Here is a 24,203-nt window from a genome sequence, read left to right on the forward strand (position 1 = left end):
ATTGGAAACCGGAAGGAGCGGACCTGGAGGGAGCACAGCATGAGCGTGCAGTTAAAAGGAGCAGTCCCGAGCGGCAGGATCCTGAGACCGGAAGGAGCGGACCTGGAGGGAGCACAGCGAGAGCAGAGGACTTAAAAGGAGCGGCAGCAACTCAACAGAGGAGCTTTTGAAAAAGTGATGTTAGAGTAAAATAAGTGATGTCAGCACAAGGGAAAGAGCTGATTGGTGAGTAGCTGGTGAGTGTATTTTTTTTTAAGTTTATAAGTTTATTTCTGCTAAGTTAGTTAATAGCCTATTAAATAGAGGGAAAGAGCTGATTGGCGAGTAGCTGGGGAGTGATTTTTGTTAAGTTTTAAGTTTAACTAGAGGCATGGCAGGGCAGCTCAGTCCCGTGGAGGGCACATCCTGTGCCATGTGGGAAGTCCTGGATACTTCGCGTAGTATGGACAACCACATGTGCGGGAAGTGTTACCAGCTACAGCAACTCGAGCTGCGGGTTTCAGAACTTGAGCGGCAGCTGGAGTAACGGCAGTGCATCCGCAAGGCTGAGAGTTACGTGGATAGCACATTTCTAGAGGTGGTCACCCTGCAGCTTAAAAGTATGCAGGCAGAGAGGGAATGGGTGACCACCAGACTGAAGAGGAGGACCAGGCAGGTAGTGCAGGAGTACGCGGAGTGCATCGTGCTTTCCAACAAGCATCCTGTTCTAAGTACTGGTGAGGGCCATGGTTCCTCTGGGATTGCAGCCAAAGTCAAGTCCATGGCATCACGGGTGGCTCAGCTGCACAGGGTGGGGGGGGGAGGAAAAAGAGTGGAAGAGCAATAGTGGTAGGGGATTCAATAGTTAGGGGAGCAGACAGGCGTTACTGCGGCCGTAGATGTGACTCCAGGATGGTATGTTGCAGGGGCCACTGCTTTTTTTGATATATATAAATGACCTGGATATTGGAATACAAAGTAGAATTTCTAAATTTGCCAATGACCCCAAACTTGGGGGCATGGCAAACAATGATGATGATACTAATCGATTGCAACAGGATATAGAAAGGCTAGCAGAATGGGCAGACAAGTGGCAGATGGAACTTAATACAGAGAAGTGTGAGGTGATGCATTTTGGCAGAAGGAACAAGGAGAGGCAATATACACTTAATGTACAGTTTTAAAGAGTGTGCAGGGACAGAGAGACCTGGGAGTTAATTTGCATAGGTCCCTGAAGGTGGCAGGACTTATTGAGAGAGTGGTTAGCAAAGCATATGGGATCTTGGGCTTCATAAATAGAGGTATTGAGTACAAAAGTAGAGAAGTTATGCTGAACCTTTATAAAGCGCTGGTTAGGTCACAACTGGAGTATTGCATCCAGTTCTGGTCACCACACTTTAGGAAGAATGTGAAGGCCCTTGAGAGGCTGCAGAGGAGATTTACCAGAATGGTTCCGCGGATGGGGGATCTTAGCTACAAGGACAGGTTGGAGAAGCTGGATTTGTTTTCATTGGAGCATAAGAGGTTTAGGGGTGATTTAATAGAGGTGTACAAGATTATGACAGGTTTGGATAGGCTGGACGGGGAAAGGCTGTTCCCATTAGTTGATATACAAGGACTAGGGGACAGAGATTTAATGTTTTGGGCAAGAGATACAGGGGGGATGTGAGGGAAAACTTTTTTATGCAACGCATGGTGAGGACCTGGAACTCGCTGCCGATAGAAGTGGTGGAAGCAGACACACTCAATGTTTTCAAGGGGAGACTGGATAGGTACTTGAGGGAAATAAACTTGCAGGGCTACGGGGATAGAGCGGGGGAATGGGACTGACTGGATCGCTCTACAGAGAGCCGGCACAGACTCGATGGGCCGAATGGCCCTCTTCTGTGCCGTTATGACACTATGGGCTGGATTTTCATTGGGCCGTGGAGGCGGGATTGGAGGCATATGGGAGGTTAAAATCCCTAAATCGGGGGGGCACAAACCCATCCCGCACCCAACCCGCCTCCATGCCAGTTTCAAAGGAGGCGAGTGCCTGACCTGCACTGGGACCCGCCTCACCGAGGCGGGAAGGGGATTAGTGCCAATTAATTGCCTGTTAACAGGTAGTTAACAGGCAGTTTTTAGCCTAATCCCTATTTTTAATGTTGATCTGTCATGTTTAATGTTGATGTTGACAGCTCCAAACCACGCCAAGTTAAAGGAGGCGGACCGTCAGGATGAAGGGCTTGGAGGGGTCGTGATGTCCGGTGTTTAGGTGAGTGATGGGTGCATGAGTGCAAAGGTAAGTGTGTGTGGTGTGTGTAAAGTGTTTAAATAAGTTTTACATACCTTTACTTACCTTTACAGCCTTCCTTCCTTCAGGTCTTGGGAGTCCCTCATCTTACCGGCACAGAAAGCAGAATGGCTGTGAGCTGTCAAAAATTGCAGCATTCAGCTTTCTGTTCTGGGGAGATCTCCAAATCAGCCTGAGAGGAAGGAATTAACCTGGAGTACAGATTGTCAGTGTTTGACAGCTTCAAACAGCTGTCAAACACTGATATTTCATCTGTCAAAAGGTCTTGACAGATGAAATGTCAATCTGTGACATCAACTGTTGCTGGGTGGCCCTTAATTGGCCTGCTGAGCCCGCTGGGTGGGCTCAACAAGGTCAATCAAGTCAAAATCGCATGGGTTGGCTAGAACTCGATGGAGGCAGGACTACAACCCTGAAAGTTGTAGTCCCACCTCCTACCCGACTCCTCAATGAAAATCCAGCCCTATGACTCTATGACCACAGAACTGCCCATAATTGGGTATTAATTGACAGTCTCAGTCCACAAGGATGGCTGGTATAGGTCATAGAAATGCCTAACTGTTGCAACAGGGGATGCCCTTCTGAGAGCTGGATTATTATTTGGATAATATAAAAGGCACTAATCAAGGTAAGGGACATGCCAGTGATGACTTAGACTGTTTAACATGGCTGTAACACATTGAAGGAGTCATCCAAACCCCAAGGGATAAAAATTGGGTAGCGCCCCCTTTGGGATGTGAGGAAAAACGTTTTTACGCAGCGAGTGGTGAGGACCTGGAACTCGCTGTCGACGGAAGTGGTAGAAGCGGAGACACTCAATGTTTTCAAGGGGAGACTGGATAGGCACTTGAGGGAAATAAACTTGTAGTGTTACAGGGATAGAGCGGGGGACTGGGACTGACTGGATTGCTCTACAGAGAGCCGGCACAGACTCGATGGGCTGAATGACCTCCTTCTGTGCCGTTATGACTCTATGGGGGTGATTTTCATTCAGAAGTCGGGAAGGAGGCGGGACTACAACTTTCGGGGTTGTAGTCCCGCCTCCATCGAGATGCGGCCAATCCACGTGATTTTAACTTGATTGACCTTGTTGAGCCTGCCCAGTGGGCTCAGCAGGCCAATTAAGGGCCACCCGGCAACAGGTGATGTCACAGACTGAAATTTCATCTGTCAAGATGTTTTGACAGATGAAATATCAATGTTTCACAGCTGTTTGAAGCTGTCAAACACTGACAGTCTTACTTCTAACCTGAGTCCTTCTACACAGACTCAGTTAGAAATCTCACCAGCACAGAAAGCTGCAGGCTGTCACTTTTGACAATTCGCAGCCATTCTGCTTTCTGTGCTGGTTAGATGATGGACTCCCGAAACCTAGAGGAAGGAAGGCTGAAAAGGTAATTTAAACTTCTTTACACACTTTAGACACACCAAACACACTTACCTTTGCACTCATGCACCCATCACTCACCTGAACACCGACATCTCGACCCCTCCAAGTCCTTCAACCCGACGGCTCGCCTCCTCTAACTTGGCGTGGTTTGGAGCCATCAGGAATCCCACACTTCAAGCTTTAAAATAGGGATTAGGCTAAAAACTGCCTGTTAACTACACCTCGGGTAGGCAGGTCCCAGTGCAGGGTGGGTACCCGCCTCCTTTGAAACTTACATGGAGGTGGGTTGGGGGCGGGATGGTGTCAGGACCCCTGAATTCGGGACTTTAACCCCCCCGCACGCCTCCAATCCCGACTCCATGGGTCAATGAAAATCGACCCCTATGATTATGACTGCTGCTGATAGCTGATCCTTACAGAAACTTGTATATTCTTCCTGATAGCTGAGTTTCTCAGAGACGCCAATTCTTAAACTGATAAGCGTCTCACACAGATTCAGAGACTCTCTCTGAAAGTTGCAACTCATGCATGGAATCACACTCACTAATAACGATGATGCTCACACACACTCTCTCTTGCATATTCTTTCTCATCGCTGCAGCTTAAACACACACTCACCTTTCTATCTTCCAGCTGCACCCCACACACTCTCACATTCTCAAACTGCACCTCACACACACATGCACTCGCACACTCATAGCTGTACAGATAATTGAAAAAGTTATCAGGGGACAATGTAACAATTCCCCATTGTTATTTGTAAGTGCTTAGTTGAAATAATGTAGCCAGCAACTTTCACAGAGGAAATGTTTTACAGAGTGGAGAGGAGGGGAAGGGATGGGAGCGAAAAATTGGGTAAAGATAGTAAAGGAACCGACATCGAGCCAAGGTAAGAGAGGCTGGAACTGAATGAGAACTTGGTGAGAAAGATGGATTTTGAGAGAGTGTATTAAAGTTGGAGAGAGAAGTGGAGAGACCAGAAGGGTATCGGCAGGGAGTACCACAGAGTGGGGTGGTGGCAGCTGAAGTTTCTACCAACAATGGTGGGGTGAAGGGAGGAGGGATGCCTAGAAGGCCAGTGTTGGATTCCTATTAGATATTGGATATTGCTGTTTATTAACAAACTGGACTACAGATCAAGGAAAAAATTGTGCATAGATATGATGGAACCCTTTATTTTAATGGGCCAGAAATTGCTGAACGGGGCTTGCAGCCCCGTTTTTGCACTTACCCCGCGCTACTGCCAATCAGCTCCAGGGACGCCTGCACTTGCTGAAACAGAAAGAAGAATCCCGGGCAGCGTATGACGTCACGCTGCCCAGGACTGCAGCCAGCGCGAAGCCAGGAGCGTGCAGTGCAAGTGAGACACGCCCCTTGAGGTCTCAGTTTCACTGGACACGCCCCCAATGTTTCTGTCAAGCTGCTAAGCATTTTTACATGCAAAGCAGCAGTTTAAATAGGTTTTTGGAAGTTTTTTGAAGATTTTGGTAACTTTTATAAACTTTTTTAAATGTTTACATTATTTTGAGTAATCTGAAGTAGTTTTAAAGAGAATTAAAGCAATTTAAAGACTTTTAAAAGCCCTAAAAGAATTTTTTTAATTCCATTTATTTATTTAGCAATGTCGTCGTCATACGTGTATTCACACTGTTCCCTTTGGGGAACTGTATGAAGTGGTGGAAGGATTTATGGCCATGATTAACGCTCATTCCGTGACCGTAACCATCTTTGAACCAGCCATTAGGGCGGTTAGTCCTATGGCGGGAGGGTTTTACGGGCTCCCACAAGCTATACAAGGAGGGGGGGCCACCCACGCCCACGGACGCAAATATCCCACTGGATGTCAACCCAGAATTTAGAGCCGGAGCTCCGACTCCACTTGCCGGGACAGTCTGGAGCGGGGTTCGAAACCCTACCCTAATCTGGCCCAGCGGCGGGATCCTACCGCTATGACAAAGGCCCAATCCGATTAGCAACGTGAAATGGCAGCATAGGGCTCCAGTCACAGGGAGGGAAAAGGCGCAGGAAACGTATGGGTGTCACCTTTTGTGCGGAGTGGGCCTTTTGCGTAGCAGTAAGCATCCCCGCCGCTGGGCCAGAAGGAGTAGGGTTTTGAACCCCACTCCAGACAGTCCCGGCAAGTGGAGTCGGAGCTCCAACTTTAAATTCTGGGTGGACATCCAGCGGGATACTTGCGTCCGTGGGTGTTGGTGGCCCCCCCCCCCTCAGATGGGTTGTGGGAGCCCGTAAAACCCTCCCGCCATAGGACTAACCACCCTAATGGCTGGTTCAAAGATGGTTACGGACATGGAATGAGCGTTAATCACAGCCATAAATCCTTCCACCACTTCATACAGTTCCCCAAAGGGAACAGTGTGAGGATACGTACGATGATGACCTCTTGCGCAATGCACCTCCTTGGACCCTCAGTCGCAGATGCGAGGGGGCAAGTCGTGCAATTGTTAAATTTTTCATTTTATTGACATGTAAAATGTTGGCCCAGTAATTCCCTTCCAAATGCGCGAGTACGGTCGGGGTACTTACGAATCAGGCTGGATGAAATGCCGGTTTTCAGCATGCACAGTGCATGTGGGGAAAACCGGCATTTCCTGTCCTCTGAACGAAGGGGTTCAGAGGCAGAACGCGTGCGACTGCACAGGCAGCGCGTGCGCAGTATAATTCGCCGCTTTCATTAATGCTTTCAGTGAGGTCAAGTCATTACAACTTACACATGAAAAAAGCATGGGTACAGTTGCTCCAGAGGCTGCGGAGGAAGATATTTATTATCGTGGAGCTTCTGAAAGTATGTATGTCTGTATATATTCCTTTGCGTGTTATGTATATATTCCTCTACTTATGTGTATGAATGTATTATTTAATTATGACTTTCAGAGAAAGTAACTTATTGGAAAATCATAATTAAAAACATACATTCATACACATAAGTAAAGGAATATAAAACATACATACATATACGTAAAGGAATATATGTGGACATACATACATAACTCATTCTCACATTCCATTCACACAGCCACAATTGCTCCTTCTACCTACCGTTCTGAAAACCCTTTTAAAAAAAAAAAAAAATTTAACTTTAAAACTTACTTAAACTTTCTTAAAATAACTTCCCTCCCTTTCCCAAACAAAAATATTGCATTTCAGAAGCTCCACGATAAAATATATCTTCCTCCGCAGCCAATGAACAACTTTACACTTGCTTTTTTCAAGTGTAACTTCTAAGGACTTACCCTCACTGAATCCATCATTGAAATCCACAAAGTTCACTGCGCAAGCGCTGCCTGTGCAGTCGCACGCGCTGTGAATAGACCTCGGGTCTGGAAATGCCGGTGTTCCCCGCATGCGCTGTTCCTGCTGAACGCCGGCATTTCCAATGGCCAGATGCGTGAGTACCCCGACCGTACTCACGCTTCTGGCCGCGAATTTCTGGCCCAATATTTTTTTTAACTACATCACGAGCAATTGCTGGTAGTTTGCGTTGGGGACTCTTCATTATAAAAGTAATTCCATTGCAAGAGAGCGCATTAGATCAGAGCCTTGCAGTTATATAATACTAGCTAAAGTGCCCGGCGGTGCCGAGTGTCTTTTGAGGGCATGTTGTTGTTGGAAGAGAGAGAGCGACCGGGGGGAAGAGAGAGAGCGACTGGGGGGAAGAGAGAGAGTGACTGGGAGAAGAGAGAGAGCGACTGGGGGGGAAGAGAGAGAGTGACTGGGGGGAAGAGAGAGAGTGAGAGACTGGGGGGAGAGAGAGAGCGACTGGGGGGAAGAGAGAGAGCGACGGGGGGAAGAGGGAGAGCGACTGGTGGGGAAGGGGAGAAGGGGGGGAAAGGGAGGGGGGAAGGGGGGGCTAGGGGGGAAGGGGGGGAAGGGGGGAAATGGGGGGGAAAGGAAAGGGGAGGGGGAAAGGAAAGGGGAGGGGGAAAGGGGGGGAAGGGGGGAAAGGAAAGGGAGGGGGAAAGGGGGGAAGGGGAGGGGAGGAAAGGGGTGGAAGGGGAGGGGAAGGGGAGGGGTGGAAAGGGGAGGGGGAGGGGGGAAGGGGAAGGGAGGGGGAAGGGGAGGGGGGAAGGGGAGGGGAGGGGAGGGGGAAGGGGAGAGGAGGGGGGGAAAGGGGAGGAGGGGGGGAAAGGGGAGGGGAGGGGGGAAAGGGAAGGGAGGGGGTGGAAGGGGAGGGGGGAGGGGGGGAAGGGGAGGGGGGGGAAAGGGAGAGGAGGGGGGAAAAGGGGAGGGGAGGGGGGAAAGGGGAAGGGGAGGGGGTGGAAGGGGAGGGGAGGGGGGAAGGGGAGGGAGGGGAGGGGAGGGGAGGGGGGAAAGGGGAGTGGGGGGGGAGGGGGAAAGGGGAGGGGAGGGGGGGGAGGGGACAGGAGGGGAGGGGGGAGGGGGAAAGAGGAGGGGGGAGGGGAGGGGGGAGGGGAGGGAGGGGAAGAGGAGGGGAGGGGGGAAGGGAGGGGGAAGGGGAGGGGAGGGGAGGGGTGGAAGGGGAGGGGAGGGGGGAAGGGGAGGGGAGGGAGGAAAGGGGAGGGGGGAAAGGGGAGTGGAGGGGGGAGGGGGGAAGGGTGGGGAGGGGTGAGGGGAGGGGGGAGGGGAGGGGGAAAGAGGAGGGGAGGGGAAGGGGAGGAGGGAAGGGGAGGGGAGGGGAGGGGAGAGGGGGGGAGGGGAGGGGGGGTGGAAGGGGGAGGGGGTGGAGGGGAGGGGGTGGGTGGTGGTAGGGGAGGGGAGGGGGGAAGGGGGAGGGGAGTGGGGGAGGGGGGAAAGGGGAGGGGAGGGGGGAGGGGGAGGGGAGGGGGGAGGGGAGGGGGGAAAGAGGAGGGGGAGGGGAGGGAGGTGGGGTGGGGAAGGGAGGGGAGGGGGGAGGTAGGGGTGGGGGAAGGGGAGGGGAGGGTGGGAAGAGGGGAGGGGAGGGGAGAAGGGGGGAGGGGAGGGGAGGGGGTGGGAGGTGGGGGGGAGGGGATGGGGAGGGGGTGGAAGGGTGAGGGGTGGGGGGGAAGGAAAGGGTGAGGGGAGGGGGAAGGGGTGGGGGGAGGAAGGGGTGAGGGGGGGAGGAAGGGGGAGGGGAGAGGGAGGGGATGGGAGGGGGAGAGGGGGTAGAGGTGAGGGGAGGGGGAGAGGAGGGGGAGAGGGGGGGGAGGGAGAGGAGGGGAGGGGTGGGGGAGGTGGGGGAGGGAGGGGGGGAGAAGGGTGGGGGGAGCCAGCAGACCCTCTCCCCTCTGCCGGCGATGGCTCCACTGAGCTCCGTGCCGCCCCACGCACTGACATGCCGAGCGCAGCGCCCCAGTCAGCCCGAGCACCGCCCTCACCGAGGCCGGGCCTGATGCGGCTTGAGACAGCCGATTGCGGCTGGCCGGGCCCAGGTTGCCCTTGGTAACCCTCCTCCTCTCTCCGCCTCCCGATCTCCGGGACCGGGCCTGAGCGGCTTGAGACGGCTGATTGCGGCTGACGAGCCCGGTTGCCGGGGTAAACCCTCTCCGCTCCCCCCTCCCCTCCTGAGCACCCCCCCCCCGCTAACCTGCTCGCTTCCCTCTGGCCACGCTCTGTGTGGAGGTGCGCTGTGCGCCGTGCAGAGCCAGCGTGAATTTAGTGCGAGGAGCTTGCAATGAGCCCAGCCAGCCTTTACCAAGATGGCTGGCCGCTGGTTCGGAATCGGGCCCAGCGGCAGGGGTGGTGGGGGGTGAGGGGTGGGAGGAGCTTGCCACAAAACAATTGCCTAGGGTCCAGCATGGCTGGCAACAGACGCCCAGGCTTCGAGGCCTACCTGCAAAAATGGGGAAAGGTAGGAAAATTAATGAGATTAGATAAAAGATTTAGAAAGTAATTAACTTTTTTAAAAAACAATATGTGTTTTAAAAGCAACTTTTTTTTTAAAGACGCAGAAAGCGGGAAAAAGAAATGAAAAGTTTGGAATCAAGATGGCGGCGACTCTCCTCGGTTCAGAATGATAAGGCCCGCCCACACACGCACCGATTGTTCAACCGTCAGGTCACTTAACTGTAGGATTGGTCAATCATCACGTCATTCAACTGTAGGATGGCCCGCCTGCACACACAATGAACCCGCCCCCACTCGATGCAAATGAGCGGATAATGAGAGGAATTTTGAACGTTTTTTGGATACCGTCGGCACAATTTTTGTCCGACTGTCGGCACAATTTTTGTCCAAGCAAAAAGTAAATACGCCTACAAGAGTCCCCTAATGATGAACTTTCTTTTGATATAACATATGTGTAGGTACGCTCTATAACTTTTGATTGTATAGCCGGCCAGAGAGACAGACAGAGAGACAGACAGACAGACATATCCTTTTATATATATAGATTATGAGTGTGTGTAGGCCACTGTTGCGAGATAGAATGTGAGTGAGGGTTCAAGCCGCTGCAATGAGAGAGATTATGCAAGGGAGCATGTGGTGTGTGTGTGTGTTGGCACAATATATTACACCTTATTTTAACAAGATATCGAGTGAAATAATTATAATACTGTTCTCTTGAAGGATGGAAACATACAAACCTTTTCAAGGCCCTCTTCCTTGAGGCTGACAACATCCAAATCAAAATCAGTCCGCAGTCCAGTGCTTTTGTTGAATGTGATTCGGCCTGTTAATCCTTCCCATTGAGCCTCAATAGAAAAATACACGGTGGTAATTACACAGCAATATAAATCATGACTCTGTATAACTGTAAATTTTAATTACACTCTTGCAAGGAAATGATCCTAATTCTGTCTCCTTGTGGAATATGATTAATTAATCATTGCTGTTCTTTATCCAGTGCCGACAACTCGCTCCATGAATCCCATTTGGCTCCGTGCACTGATTTATAGGCACAGCTATTGTGCTCGTCGTGTATCTTGTTTCAGACTTTAATAAGATTATGTGTATCGGGGACCTACACTATTGCTCAGATGTCATTTGCAGCAGAAAAGGAAAGGTGCTGCTTTCATCTCACCAGTTCTCATTGCTAGCTCCTTATCTCGCAGCCTTTTGTAAGTATATGTGTATCTGTCATGAGTGGAGCGAGCAGAACACTGGCTGAAAAGTATTAGAACTTCGTATTAGCACTCTCATTAACCTGCTTAACCCACAGTGACTGTGAGCTTGCCGGTATGTAATGAAATATAAACTCGGGTTCACGCTGGACTCTATCTTTTAGTGCACCTGCAGATTTGTGACAGCGGTTATACAAGAATGATGAATGAGTACGCAGGGGCACCTGCCTGAGATTGCTGGCAGGGGCCTGGGAGCAACTAATGTTCCATTTGTACTGCAGAACTGTGGAAATAACATTGGCGCTCTGAATCTGCCCTGTTTATAATGCTCTGGAGCACTGAAGCAAGGTCATGCCTGTGCGGACCCAAAGTTGCAATTGCGAGCTTATGTTTAAGGTGGTGGGCTTTCCCTGATGTCCATGTAAGACAATAATATAGAAACCGTATTGGTGGCTTAGACGAGCAGGCGGTGGGTGAGTTCAGCTCCCCCACAGATGGAACAAAGTGGCCGCCTCTGCTGGGCGCCAACGATGCTTTTGTCCTGACAGATCCCCTCAGAAACCCACCACCTGAGGTAGGCTTCTGACTCGTGTATATTACAGCTGTAGAAGCAAGATGAAGAGGACATGAGTGAAGATGTTAAAACTGGAATAAAATGCTGCAGTCCCCTCACCATAAAAAGATTTGGTGCTGTACCAGTGTTACAACCTGTAGCTTTTATTGTTCTCTCAGAAGCCATATAAAACATTCTCTCTTTTATGGATTCCAGAAGACAATTTTATAGAGAGGGCCCTTTTATAAACATATATCGTTGATGAAATTTGCACCTATTAAAGTTAGGAATGTTGGTTAATGGAACATTTCTCTACTTTTTACTCACATTTTTCCAAAAGTTACTGCAAATGATCGAGAGGACAAGCACGGAAATGCAATTGCAACATCAGGCGCCCATAGGTCTGCAGTGATTTGGACTGGCTTTCCTTTCTACATAAAATTTGAAAGGATTTTGGAGCCAAACACTGAAATCTCGAAATAAAATCCCAACGCGGCCCCAAAGCATGCTCAGCGCAGTCAACGATGGAGCAGAAGGTTAAGCTTATTGTGTGCAGCAGTATGACTAACAGCAGCCCATCATTAGTCTATGAGCAGCAGCAGCCTGTGTACCTTGCTAGCTGTTGTGGTCTGGCACTGAACACACACGGTATAAAATAACTAATGTAGATGGACAGCCCATTGGAAGCAAATTGATGTGATGAGGTGAGGCAGTGTCCATTCCTGATTTTGGCAAGACTTCTTGTAGCTTCTTTTGCACTGGACCTGTTCTTCGGGGTTTACCGCATTTAGGGCATGTTATGTTTGTGTGTTTGAATCTGTATATAAAAATAAAGGGAAAGATTCCGAATGACTGAACACTATTACAACCCTTCTCCCCCGAATAAACTGACTGCTCTGCGTCAGAGTTGCTGTTGTGAAGCCAAGAGAATCACAGTTAATGTAAGCTTATGAACTCATGGATGTTAATAATTTAACTGGTTTCGGGTGCAAACATTGATTTTGGTGCTTATTTAGGTGTGCTGGAGAATGGTATCAGCGTTTGCATCTGGTATCAGCATTGAGCACCCCCAGGTCGGGTACAGGTTTGGTGCAGAGTATGATAGCACGTGATACTCTCATCCTCAATACCAATCTTCCGCATTGCTTCTCTGAGTAAGATTTTGGATTTAGTGTTGCATCATCCATCGCAAAAACATCCAGACGTGAATAGCTGCAAGTTTCAGGCGAACTTGAAATTGTGGTTAGTATAGCCTAGACGGCACACATCAGATCTATCTACCCGCAGAGCGTCTATCAGTCCAAAGACTCTGACTCATACTGGTACACAGGCATTTCGGGCAGCATTTGGGTACCTCGAGATGCGTTGGATAATGGGCCATTGTAGAATCATCGAATGATACAGCACAGAAGGGGGCCATTCGCCCCACTGTGCCTGTGCCGGCTCTGTGAAAGGGCTATCCAATTAGTTCCACTTTCCATCTCTTTCCCCATAGTCCTGCAAGTTTTTCCCCTTCAAATATTTATCCAATTCCATAAGAAATAGGAGTAGGAGTAGGCCATTCGGCCCCTCGAACCTGCTCCGCCATTCAATAAGATCATGGCTGATTTGATCTTGGCCTCAACTCCACTTTCCTGCCTGTTCCCCATAACCCTTGACTCCCCTGTAGTTCAAATATCTGTCTATCTCAGCCTTGAATATATTCAATGACTCGGCCTCCGCAGCTCTCTGGGGTAGAGAATTCCAAAGATTCACGACCCTCTGAGAGAAGAAACTCCTCCTCCTCATTCCCTTTTGAAAGTGATTACTGAATCGCTGCCTCTCAATCTGGCTGGCTGCGGGTGGGAAACAGAGGCTTCCCCGTGCAAATCAGGCCCTGCCATTAAATTCGGCAGGGCCGGTGGGAAACCCGTTCTCCCGGGTTTCCTGACTGCCTCCGAGCCTCACCTGCCTTCCCCATTAAAAAATCAGCCCAATGTCTGAAAATGAAAAGGACAACATACCAACAAGTGTAAGCTACGGGGGCATAGGACTAGGCTAGATGCTAGGAGCCGATGGCCTCTTGCAGTGAGTGCGTGTTCGCTGCAAACATTCAGCAAGGAACTGGACGAGTTTCTGAGAGTGGCAGGCCTCTCTACAATATAGAAGGCTGTGGGTAACTGGGAGTGTGTCACCAGTCATCATGGTCCCCTGGAGCCTGCAGGGATTGAAGAAGAGTTTTTTTCTGCTTTTCCCAGGAGATTGCATGACTATGTGCATGTTGGGGGTGGAGGGGGGAGAGGGATGGGGAAGAGGGTTGACAGTGATAGTGTCTGAAAGTTACACCATGCCTGAATGGGACAGGCTCGATGGACCAGCTGGTCTTTTCCTGACCCTTTTTTTCAAATATCTGTATGTCAACCCACTGTACATCTATTGACAACCAAGAATTCAAGTGTATGCGTTTAGCTTGTGGCTTTTCCCTGCTCTCAAATGGACTGTACAGGGCTAAATTCATCATGAATTCATAGCTTCTTGTTCATTATTACCCAGTTATTCAGGTGAGATTGCGTCGGTTGAAATCCTCTTCCTAACTGGGCTTAAACTATTAATGCTGAATTGAAATGGTCATATCTGAGTGTTTTGCTGACTTAAGGATCATGATTGATCTTAAATGCAGGTTATTGATTTCACTTAATTCTAATAGACATGAAATAAACACAGCACATTACCTACATGCGCACGTTTTGAAACTGGTTGTTACCTCTTTTATGAAGTTCATGAAGCGGCTCCCAAATCGCCAGGGCTTGTGTCTATGGCACTGCAAAGAGTTAACAGTCATCTGAGGTGCTCGCTGATAGGACATTGATACAATATGAACTGCATCGTATGTCAGAGCAGCATCTGTCTGAAATAAATGTGAAAACTGCTTAAGTTGATTTCTCAGAATGCCTCTGCCTTCTGCAGTGTACATTAGCCCTGATCTGACACCTGGCTGTTTGACAGCTGGGCTTTATAGGGTAGCATGATCCAGATATTACAGTGCACTGTGACATTACTTCACACCACAAATGAATCCGTCAACTTTGCTATTTTTACTTTGAGCAGTCCCATTCAAAATATTGTATAACTTGTAAAGATTGTTTTTATCATGTTTAGCAGAAACCATGGTGACCAACTGTCATCTGCTCCTTTGTTCTCAACCTTTACATTTATGTCTAACATTATTCACATAAATCTATAAAGCCACTTTGTCTTTCCCCTCGCCTTTGTAAAATTTCAGAACAAATAAATGTTTTCAATCGGAAGACAGTAGCTTTTTCAAGTTAAGTCTCTGCACTGTCCAAAAGATTGTATGGAACATAGTTGGGAACTTAATGGCTTTTAGATCACCTTCCAACTTGCTTCCATCCTCAGTTGAGAGGGAGTGGCGGGGGGGATTATTCTCAGAATGCAGACTTCTTTGAGCACTGTTAAAGCTATTGAGTGAGCGCCCCGCTTCGAGCCTGGCCACATTGCAATTCATCTTTGTTCTGCCAATCTCTGCCAAGGAGCATTCTTCTGACAGGCACCGTTCCATTTAGTGACCTGGCTGAGAACGCAATGCACATTGAGAAACGAAACTTAGGATGTCAGTCCAGGCTAGGATTTGAGTTCTGTGCTTGGGAGGCCCAGCGTTTCATTTGTAAAAGTTCCAGGTGGTTCCTCGTACCCCAGTGAGTTCAGTGAGAAAGTATTCATACTGGCACACGCTACAAATGATCCAGTTAGTGACACAAGTCAGTTCATAGCCAAGATGCCTATTTATGTAGCACTCAAATATACCCTGCGTGGAATTACTGTCCAATAAGCTTACCAGCATTGGGATGTACAAAGCTAGCACATTTTCCATTTTGGAAAGTTGGACAGGGGACAGGAGAGTTTTTTAGTGACTGGAAACAGACAGATACTGAGCACATCTCCTGACATCACTCCATATCCACTTCACTTATTGGAGAAATGGAAGACATCATCAAAAGTCTTCTGTCTGGCGTGGGGCCAATGTGTGTCTACAGTGCACAGTGGGCTAATTGGATCAAATTTCATATAAACTAAATGCCACCAATGTAAAACTATTTAAACACTCATTTCACAATCGGAGTTCACACATACCTGGGTAAAGTGCTTCACATTCACATTACCTAGCTCTGGAGTTACCCTTTCCTTTCGTGAGAATAAAGCTTGTGAGTTTGTTACCCAAGACAATGGCCTAGAAATTCACGATAGCCCCGTTTGGGGTGCCAGCCTCGCCAGGGTGCTAAAAGTAGCGCCCCGGAAGCAGTCGCGGCCGCCCGCTGGAAATTCAGTTTGCGCGCCCCAGAGGGAAGCGCGGCGCTACTGGAGGCTCCCCGCATCCCTCTTGGGGCGCCGCAGCTGAATATCGCTGCGCAACACCACACGCTGCGGCACGGCGTGCTGCGGTACTGCAGGCCTTCCTCCCCTTCTTAAAGGGGAGGGGCCTTGTGCAGCACGGTCGAGGATCGCGAGTGCCGGCAAAAGAGCCCGGCACCGAGGAGAAGTACTGGGCTCTTGGGACGCAGTTGGCACTTCGCGGGGGTGGGGGGGAGCCTCAGGAGGCTGGGGACAGCAGCGTGGAGAGGTGCTGGAAGGCGGCCAGCAAAAAAAATGGCCGCCCCGCACCTCTCCTTTAATTAGCGCCTCTACCACCGCAGGTATGCCCCCCTGAACCGGTCGCAAATAGCGCCCGGCGTTAAAGCAGGGGGCGCATCTAGATATCGCGATCGGGGCATTAGCGGGGCGCTGCGCACACCGATGACATCATCGGTAGTGGCGCAGTGCTAACGGCTACCGCCGCCATTAGCGTCCCGCTGAATTTAGCGGGAGGCATGGCCAGTGGCTTGCGGCCCACTTAGTGCCCTCTTAAGGCACTAACGGGTGGCGCAGCCCACTGAATTTCTAGGCCAATGTGTTGCAGCCAACTTGATAGCCACCAGCCTAAGATCGACCAATGGTGATGTTTCTTTCTCGTATCCCTCTTTCCTTTCTCCTCCCTGTTTTCTTTTTATTTTCTGTACTCCCTTGCTATTTTCTCCCCTTTTACATTGTTTTTTGATCTTTTTTTCCCTTTTCTGCAATCACCACCCCCCCACCTGCTTCCCCTGGGCAGCCAGGAAAATATCGCAGTCTCTTGCGTGGAAACTGGGAAAACATCACAATCACACAAGTGGGCTAATGAAGCAGTAATGGGAGACACCGGGCTCTCAGCAGAGCCACAGAAAGTGTTGTGGCCCACCTGCAGCTCCAGGAACAGAGCAGAGGCTATCCCAAGACCCCCAACCCCCAAGAGAAAGGGGGAGGTTTTAGTGCAGGAAAATTGTCCAGGAAGATGGAATGAATAGGTCATTTTTTTCAGATATTTTATGCATTGATTAAGTTGTACATATTATTTTGAGGGGTATGAGGTGGAGTAGATGGAGAGCTAATATGGCAGTTCAAAGGACTTTGAGGAATTATTTCAGGGGTATGTTTGAATCTTTTTCACATGTGAATTTTGTCGACTGATTGCGAAATGAGTGTTTAACTAGTTTTACACTGGTGGCTTTTTAGTGTATATGAAATTTGATCCAATCAGCCCAGTGTGCACGGTAGACACACATTGGCCCCACGCCAGACTGAAGACTTTTAATGATGTAGAGTGATCTTTATATTTCCAATAACACTCAATATTTGGTCTTTGGAATCTCTCTACAGTTGACAATTTGTGGAAGAGAGGTTAAATGTCAACATTTAGGAAGGCCAACTATACCATTATCTATTCCAGTAGACGAGTTCAACAAAAGAGAGCGACATTAAAATTAATGTAACAAAAAACTGTAATTGGATTTACTTATCACAATGAAGCAAAAATGGAAGCCCAGTCTATGAACCTTTAAACTGCACGTGCTAGATCGTTTGGAAATCTATCGTACCGTCATGATTCCGTCGAGTAGGCCAGAATCCGCGCTGGGAGGCGCTTGGAGACGTTCCATGGACCACTTTTCAATGATCGAAGTTACATGCAGGTTTTCTGTATTTAAAATTCGGAATCCTGTCATGTTTACCCCACAGTAGCGATAGGAATCTAAGTCGAGGGCAAAGAGATCCTGTGAAAGACAGAGCAAGTCCCATGTTAAGGCATTTCACACGCTGAATCTTATGAATAGCCGCACTGTCTCCTTTGTTCCCAATGCAGCCGCCTTCTATCAAAGACATACTCGAGTGCTTTTCTGCTCAACATTCTTTCAGCTGCAAAGATCAATATTGTGTGCTGTGTAAGACCCTCCAGAGCTAAACCTTAACCACTGTAAGAATCTGCTCTACACTGTGACATCTCATTTGCAAAAATAAAACAGGTTTTGAAGCGGGTTATTATTAATAATTCGAATGCTGCACATAAATTTTGCCTGTTAATAATGCTGCCCTGGTAAATGAAAGAGTTGGCATTTGCTTAATTAAAATGGAGCAAATACAGGAAACTTTCTGGTATCCGGCACGGACGGGACCGACGTGGTGCCGGTTCATCAACAATTCCGGATAACCGAACGCTATAGTAAAAGATACGGAGCTCAGAGTTCCGTATAAAGCAACAAACCCTGCTTCAAAACAATTGGCACAAGTTGCAAGCGTCTCTGTAGCTTAGCAACAGCTTCAGCTACACCCTTGCACAGCAACAAATGGAGTAAAAAAAGTAATAAAAGTAAAAAAAGTTACCTGAACCGACTCCTGAATTTTGCCGGTGGATAGAGCGTTCCGGTTATTTAGGGGCCGGTTAATCGAAAGTTTCCTGTACTGTGAACATTTTTCATAAGTTGCCTCATTGCCTTTCAATTACTGCTGCATTTGACGTGTGGTCCATGAAGATGGGAACTTTAGGCAACTATTTCTGACAGTAAAGCTAGTCAATCCTTATTTTTACAGAGCAATGAGGGACCAGCAACTGACAGAGTTGCTCTGCTGATTCCGCAAGTTGTCTTATTGAGCTTTGAGCTCCCCTAATGGAGTTTCTGGTCGGTTAAGATGGCCGGCAAATGTTTCTGAGAGTAGGAAGTTCGTAATATCAAAGTTTGCAACATCAATAGGCTTAGACTGACTGAACGTTGAAAATCGAGGAAATGTGCGGTGGCAAAATTAAGAGACATAAAGAAGTAAAAGAAGGGTCACACATTAACCTTTCTGTCTGTTGTACATTTCTAGTATTCACCATTGCATTCCCTGTCTCCTTTCCCCGCCCATTTTCTGCCCTTCTCTTTCCTTTCTGAAGGTGTCCATTCCTTGCTGCAGTATGGACGCTGATCACCCCCTGGTACCGTGTCCAAGTTCGTCATGAGCGAGAACAGACATTGAATGTGGGTAGGCTATTCGACCACCTCGGTGGGGACGGAGGGGGGCAACACAGCCCAATCCAGATCCTGCCCTTACCCGACATGCGCACGCGCGCAGTGCCAGCAGGGGTTGCTAGATAATGATCAGGAGCAGAGCCCCTTGCTGACGGCACCCCAACTCAGGAGTGCTGCTGCCAATTTCAGCTCACCTACCACCCAGGCTGAGGCCTGGCGACCCAGCAAATACCAGGGTTCAAGCCTGGAACCTTCCTGGTCTGTACAGCGCAACTACTCGCTACCTTAACCAGCTGACGCACCATTGGAGTGTTCATTCTCTGCTCTTATTTTAAATTTCCAGCATTTGTAAGAGAGGATGTCACAGCTAAATTCCTCTGGGCTTTGAAAACCTCAGAGATAATGTGCTGAGGCAGGCAAATTAGAGGGGCTGAAGTTCCCAGAGTTTGCTACATCAGTGTAAACCATAGTTTATTATGTTTGTTTTCTTTCTATCCTTATATCTCTTTCTTTCTCTCTCTCTACCTCTCCCTCTCAAAGAGAAGGAAACAGAATTGAAGAATTGAGTAATTTATGTGGCACTGTGAGATGGGGAAATTACCGACCAGTAACATGTCATTTAACGAGCAAGAAACTGTGTCCTGTTCTCCATTTAAACTAGCCTAGTGAGTCAAAGATAATAAGTGAACCACATGCAGCCTTAATATTGAAAATAACTAATAAATCACCTGGCTACATTTTAAATTAGCTAAAAAGTGAATGGTTCTGTGAAACATGGATTTTACATTTTAGCATATTGCAGGAAGGTGCAAACACAGCTACATCCAAAGGGCCTTAAAAGTCACTAACCCACACATTTTAATTTCCTTACTTTTATTTTCACCCGCTATTCTTAATCCAAACATGCTCTTTCCGCTCTCTTGCCCTGATGTTCTCAGTCTCTCTGTGTTTCTCTCATAGGGAAGGAAACAGGAGCAAAGAATCTAGTGATTCTTGGGGCACTATGGGATGAGTAAATTGCCTACGAATAGCATGTCATTAAACATGCAAGAAAATGATTGAACTGTGTGTTGTGGTCCCTATAACTGTGTCCTGTTCTCCATTTAAACAAGAGGGAAGAGTTATGTGGAACACTAATCTAGTCCGATAAGCTTGCTCAAACCCTCAATGATCTAATGAGTGTTTCTATGTGATTATCATTTAACAAATGTTTTATCTGTTCCAATGCAGTAAAAACACACAAATGACAGAAAATCAAAGGCTCAGGAAAAACAGAGATCAATGTTTTCATATTAAATGCCCCTCTAAGACCACGATGCTATCAGAATAGCCTTGTGTGCCTCATTCTAATGGTGCTATGTATTACAGAATATTAGATAACCCTGCATGTTTTTCTGCTTCACAATGTTCGGCATTCAAAACAAACAAACATTATTTTTACAGCTGTTGAATATTAGAACAGATGTGTGTCTTTAGCTTCACAATGTAGCGAATCCCCGAATGGGTTGTTTTCTGAGATGATTTTACATAAAGACAATCAGCAGGGCCACATGCTGTTGTAAAATGTAAGAAATGCTTTTATGTGACATCAGTATTCCCCTGGAAGTATAATAAGAATCTTTTGGACTGCTCAGTGATGCACTTAAATCCAGCACAGCTCAAGTAGGAATGTGAATTGGACAATCGTGCATAATTCTATCAAATGAGATGAAATGAGATTTGAGATCCTTTTAAAAGATATGAAATGTGATTGTCCCCAATACAGACATTTCTAGCGGCTCAACGAGATAATCATTTTCATTTATTATGTAATTAATTGATCCACCAGTATTTGAACTCTTCAAATACGAGATGCGTAGAGTACAAAATAAATATATTCCTTTGAGATGAAAAGGGAGTGCATCAAAGTGTAGAGTTCCATGAAAAGATTCAGACTGAACTGAAGAGGGGGGGCAAATTATAAAGTTAGGACCACTAATGGTGAGGAATAAAGTGTAGTGGAGAGGTGAAAAGGGAATATGATAAAAGGCTAACACATAATCTAAAAAGAAATATTAAGATCTTTTATAAACATATAAAAAAATAAAAGCATAAAGAGGTGGGTTAGGACAATATATTAAGCATTTTGCATTGGTTTTCACAAATGATGGTGGAAGTGAGAGAATAGGTGTAGTAGAAGAGAATATGGCAAACATCGAACAGACCTCAAGTCACTGGGCTCCAAATGTATATACCCTAGGCCCTTGAAAGAAGTCGAAGAGAAGATAGCAGAGGCTTGGGCCATAGTTGTTCAACCCTCCTTAAATGTGAAATTCAGCCTTGGGACTGGAGAGTAGCCAATGTATTGCTGCTGGAAGTGGTAACCAGCATACAGTGGACAGGTGAACATACTGCAAGAATATTGGGAGCCAATTCCTTTCAACAAATTCCCCATCAGGAGAGGTATTCCAAGACCATGATCCCACCTCAGGATTTAGATGAGAATTACAAAAGTGGTCAAGCTTTATTTATAATGTCTCCTGAATCATCTGATGATATCAGAATAATTCCTTGTGATCACTCTCAGCCATTGTTCTTGAATTAAGACCAACTGAGTTCCTTGCCTAGATTACAACCAAGAATCATTCTGGATATCTATAATTTTGCACTTCTGTTATCCTTTATGTGCTACACTTTGCAAAGAGGCTAACTCTGCCTTTTATTCGCACTTATCGTTTTTACCGGAGTAGTTTCGACTAAACAAATTCCGCTTCACATAAACCCAAATAGGAAATTAAAAAAAGAAATGTTCATGTTTTACTTTTTTGGAGTTTCATTTTTCTGTTGTTGTAAAATAATAAATGCATAAAGCATAAATTTCCATAACTGCTCAGACAGCTGGCAGAACGAGCACTCCAAGGGTTAAAGTGCCATGTAAAATCCACCTGCCATGCTGCCTATTCAAAGGAGTGCATTGAGTACTGCCAGCTGGCAGCAGCTTCCTAACCCTACGCCAAGCTCCTGAACACAATGCTTTGACTATCAGCGTGGGACCATTCTGAAACATTCAGTTTAACATAAAAGTCCAATTCATCTGGACCCCATGAGCCTGATTCTGTGGAAAAACATTAACTAAAAGCAGACAAGTAGGGGAAGCTTCACCAGCCTCGCAGCAAAAATGTAAAGTAACAATCTTGGTACCATAGATGTATTGTTGCTGAGCTGTCACAGAACGTGAGGTCATTTGTATTTAAGCCAAACAAATCTTATTCAGACAAACTTAACATACTCCACACATTCATCTAAAGAGAGGATCTCACCATCATGAAGAAAACATCATTTACAAAGGATTATTGTCAACGGTTAACATCTTTCATTATTGAAAATAGCAAGTTGTGAGGACATTATCTAGGGAACTGACTGGGTGGAATTCTAGACCCACACAACATGGGGGAGGCTAAATACACACACACTCACATACACAATATAAAATCGCTAATCCATCTGTGCCTTTCCAACGCTAACCTAGAAATCCCATTGTACAAAATCACAGCATGAACGCTCAATTCATTTGCATTTAAAATATTTGTACCGATAGTCATTCAGCACTATACTGTTCACAACTTAAGTGAAAATAGTCAATCAAGATCTATCGAATGAGACAGAAAAATGAAATGAAAACGGATATTCAAATCAATTAGAAATCTGACTTCTAAAAGAGTGAAATTAGAGAGCAGGATCACTACCGTGTCATCATCTAGTTAACATGCATTTGCTTTTCAGGGTTGTTGGATTGTGGCCTATGCATTACTGAACTTGTGGAGAGTTTACCTTAGTACAGATAATTTTATACTGTGATTGGCTCATCCTCTCCCTCTCAAACTTGATTATGTTTCGATATGACTGGGTGCGTGAGCCCTTACATGACAGCCTGAGTTCAACCAGTGCCATTTTCGGATGGGAAAATATCAATGGTCTCCTTGTACTTGGACGTGACTGACTTCCTCATCAAAGATGCTTTGCAACTGCATGTATGTGGGTAGTGTGACTCGGAAGAGCGGATAGGAGCATCATTCGAAGTACCTTCCTATTAACTGCCTGTCCTGCTCTTGATTTCTCAGTACAATTTATTCTCTACCACACGTTCCAATTGATATCAATTAAAACCAATTTCAGCAGTTTCAGAAATTTACAGAACAATTATTACATGATTGATTAAACTACAGGCAACGTGTTGTAGCCTGTTGAAGCCAATGACAATTGTTGGATATATATTGTGAATATGAAATGGGTTTTCCTCATGATCCTTGTGTATTTCTGTTACACATGGGTTTGAAATAACGAGTGATCTCAACTATAATATATTGGGATGATCTTAATTATGGGACATATATTTAGGATTTCTTGATATCTGCAGCATCATCTCTTATATACTTCAAGGCAAAAGAGCCCTCAATGCATTAAAATAAGCAAGAACAAGGAACAGCCTGGTCTTTAGATCCAAACTGGAAAATCAAGTTTGGATCCCAGCCTTGACTTAGGCCCACTCAGGTGTCTCCTGGAGGCAATATTTAAACAACCTTTGCCCAACTATCTATGAGACCGAGGGAAGGGTTGTGCCTTCCCACACTGCTCAAGTGTCTCCTGGGGAGTTGGCCATAAAGTGATCTTGATGGTTTCCATAGAGATGGACCATGTTGGAGTTCCATCACTTTGCGGGAAATCTATCTGTAGGGGATCAGGGGCACAGATATAATTGAAGTTGATTTGAAACATAGGGGGCAAAATTGGGTGCCTTTGTGCCTCCTGTTAGCACACCCGGGGGGCGCTAACGCGACGCAAATGGCTTTGTGACCGGGCGCGGCGCTGACATCAACTCCAACCATATTCGGCGGGAGTTTTGTGGCGGTGCTACAGCGTTGTGCCCCGATCTCCTTCGCCTGGAGATCGTGACATCATCGCCGTGCGCATCGCCCCAGACCTGAAATTGTCTTCCATCCCCTGCAGCAGCGCCAGGTGAAAACACCGACAGCTGCAGGAGGCATGCATCGGGCGGCCGGCCACTTCGGGGGTGATGATTAAAGGCGAGGTGGCCGAGGTAAGTAAAAAAATACTTACCTTTCTTGTTCCGCTTTTTTTTGCGGGTTCTTGCCCGCGATCGATCACTCTGCTTGAGTGCCGGGCTGATTGCGCTGGATCGTGGCTGCCTTGGTGATCCAGGTCTGTACTTTTTATATTGCAGAACCTGCAGCGATGGCCCTTCCCTTTAATGGAGGAAAGGAGCCTTTGAACGCGGCAGCGCTGCTGAAGTCTCCGCCCCGCCTGCTGTCGATTGTGCTCCAAGAAGGAAGTGGACGCTTGATTTAGTGCGCCACTTCCTTCCTGGAGCGCAAAACTGATTTTTTTTTAAGTTTAGAAACATTAGCACCTGACGCTAATTTCCCAAACTTTTCAAATTTAGCGCCCCAATATAATGAATTTCTCCTCCATTGATCTTTCAGCCTAGTATCTCTCTCCTAACTTATTTATGTCACCACCCTTGCTGGACTACTTTAAACTGTTTGGTCTATCTGTCCTTCTCCAATTACAACCCCAGCATGTGCTGAACCCACATACCTCAGAAGCCTAAATTAATGGATAGAAATCCATAGCT

At 47.0% G+C, this 24,203-nt stretch overlaps 1 protein-coding gene across 1 annotated transcript in view; it reads right to left on the reverse strand.

The window, feature by feature from the left end:
• Window positions 1-24,203, reverse strand: part of LOC147103101 (glutamate receptor ionotropic, kainate 3-like) — a 582,747-nt gene that overhangs the window by 353,741 nt on the left and 204,803 nt on the right. The window contains exons 6-8 of the mRNA XM_085962417.1: window positions 17,165-17,338; window positions 13,960-14,103; window positions 10,187-10,294 (exon numbers count right to left, since the gene is read on the reverse strand). Coding sequence (XP_085818543.1) covers window positions 10,187-10,294; window positions 13,960-14,103; window positions 17,165-17,338 — 426 coding nt within the window. The remainder of the gene's footprint in view (window positions 1-10,186; window positions 10,295-13,959; window positions 14,104-17,164; window positions 17,339-24,203) is intronic.

Source organism: Somniosus microcephalus, chromosome 20, assembly GCF_052327205.1.
Source record: "Somniosus microcephalus isolate GS21.2 chromosome 20, FLI_Smic_1.0, whole genome shotgun sequence".
NCBI lineage: Eukaryota > Metazoa > Chordata > Chondrichthyes > Squaliformes > Somniosidae > Somniosus > Somniosus microcephalus.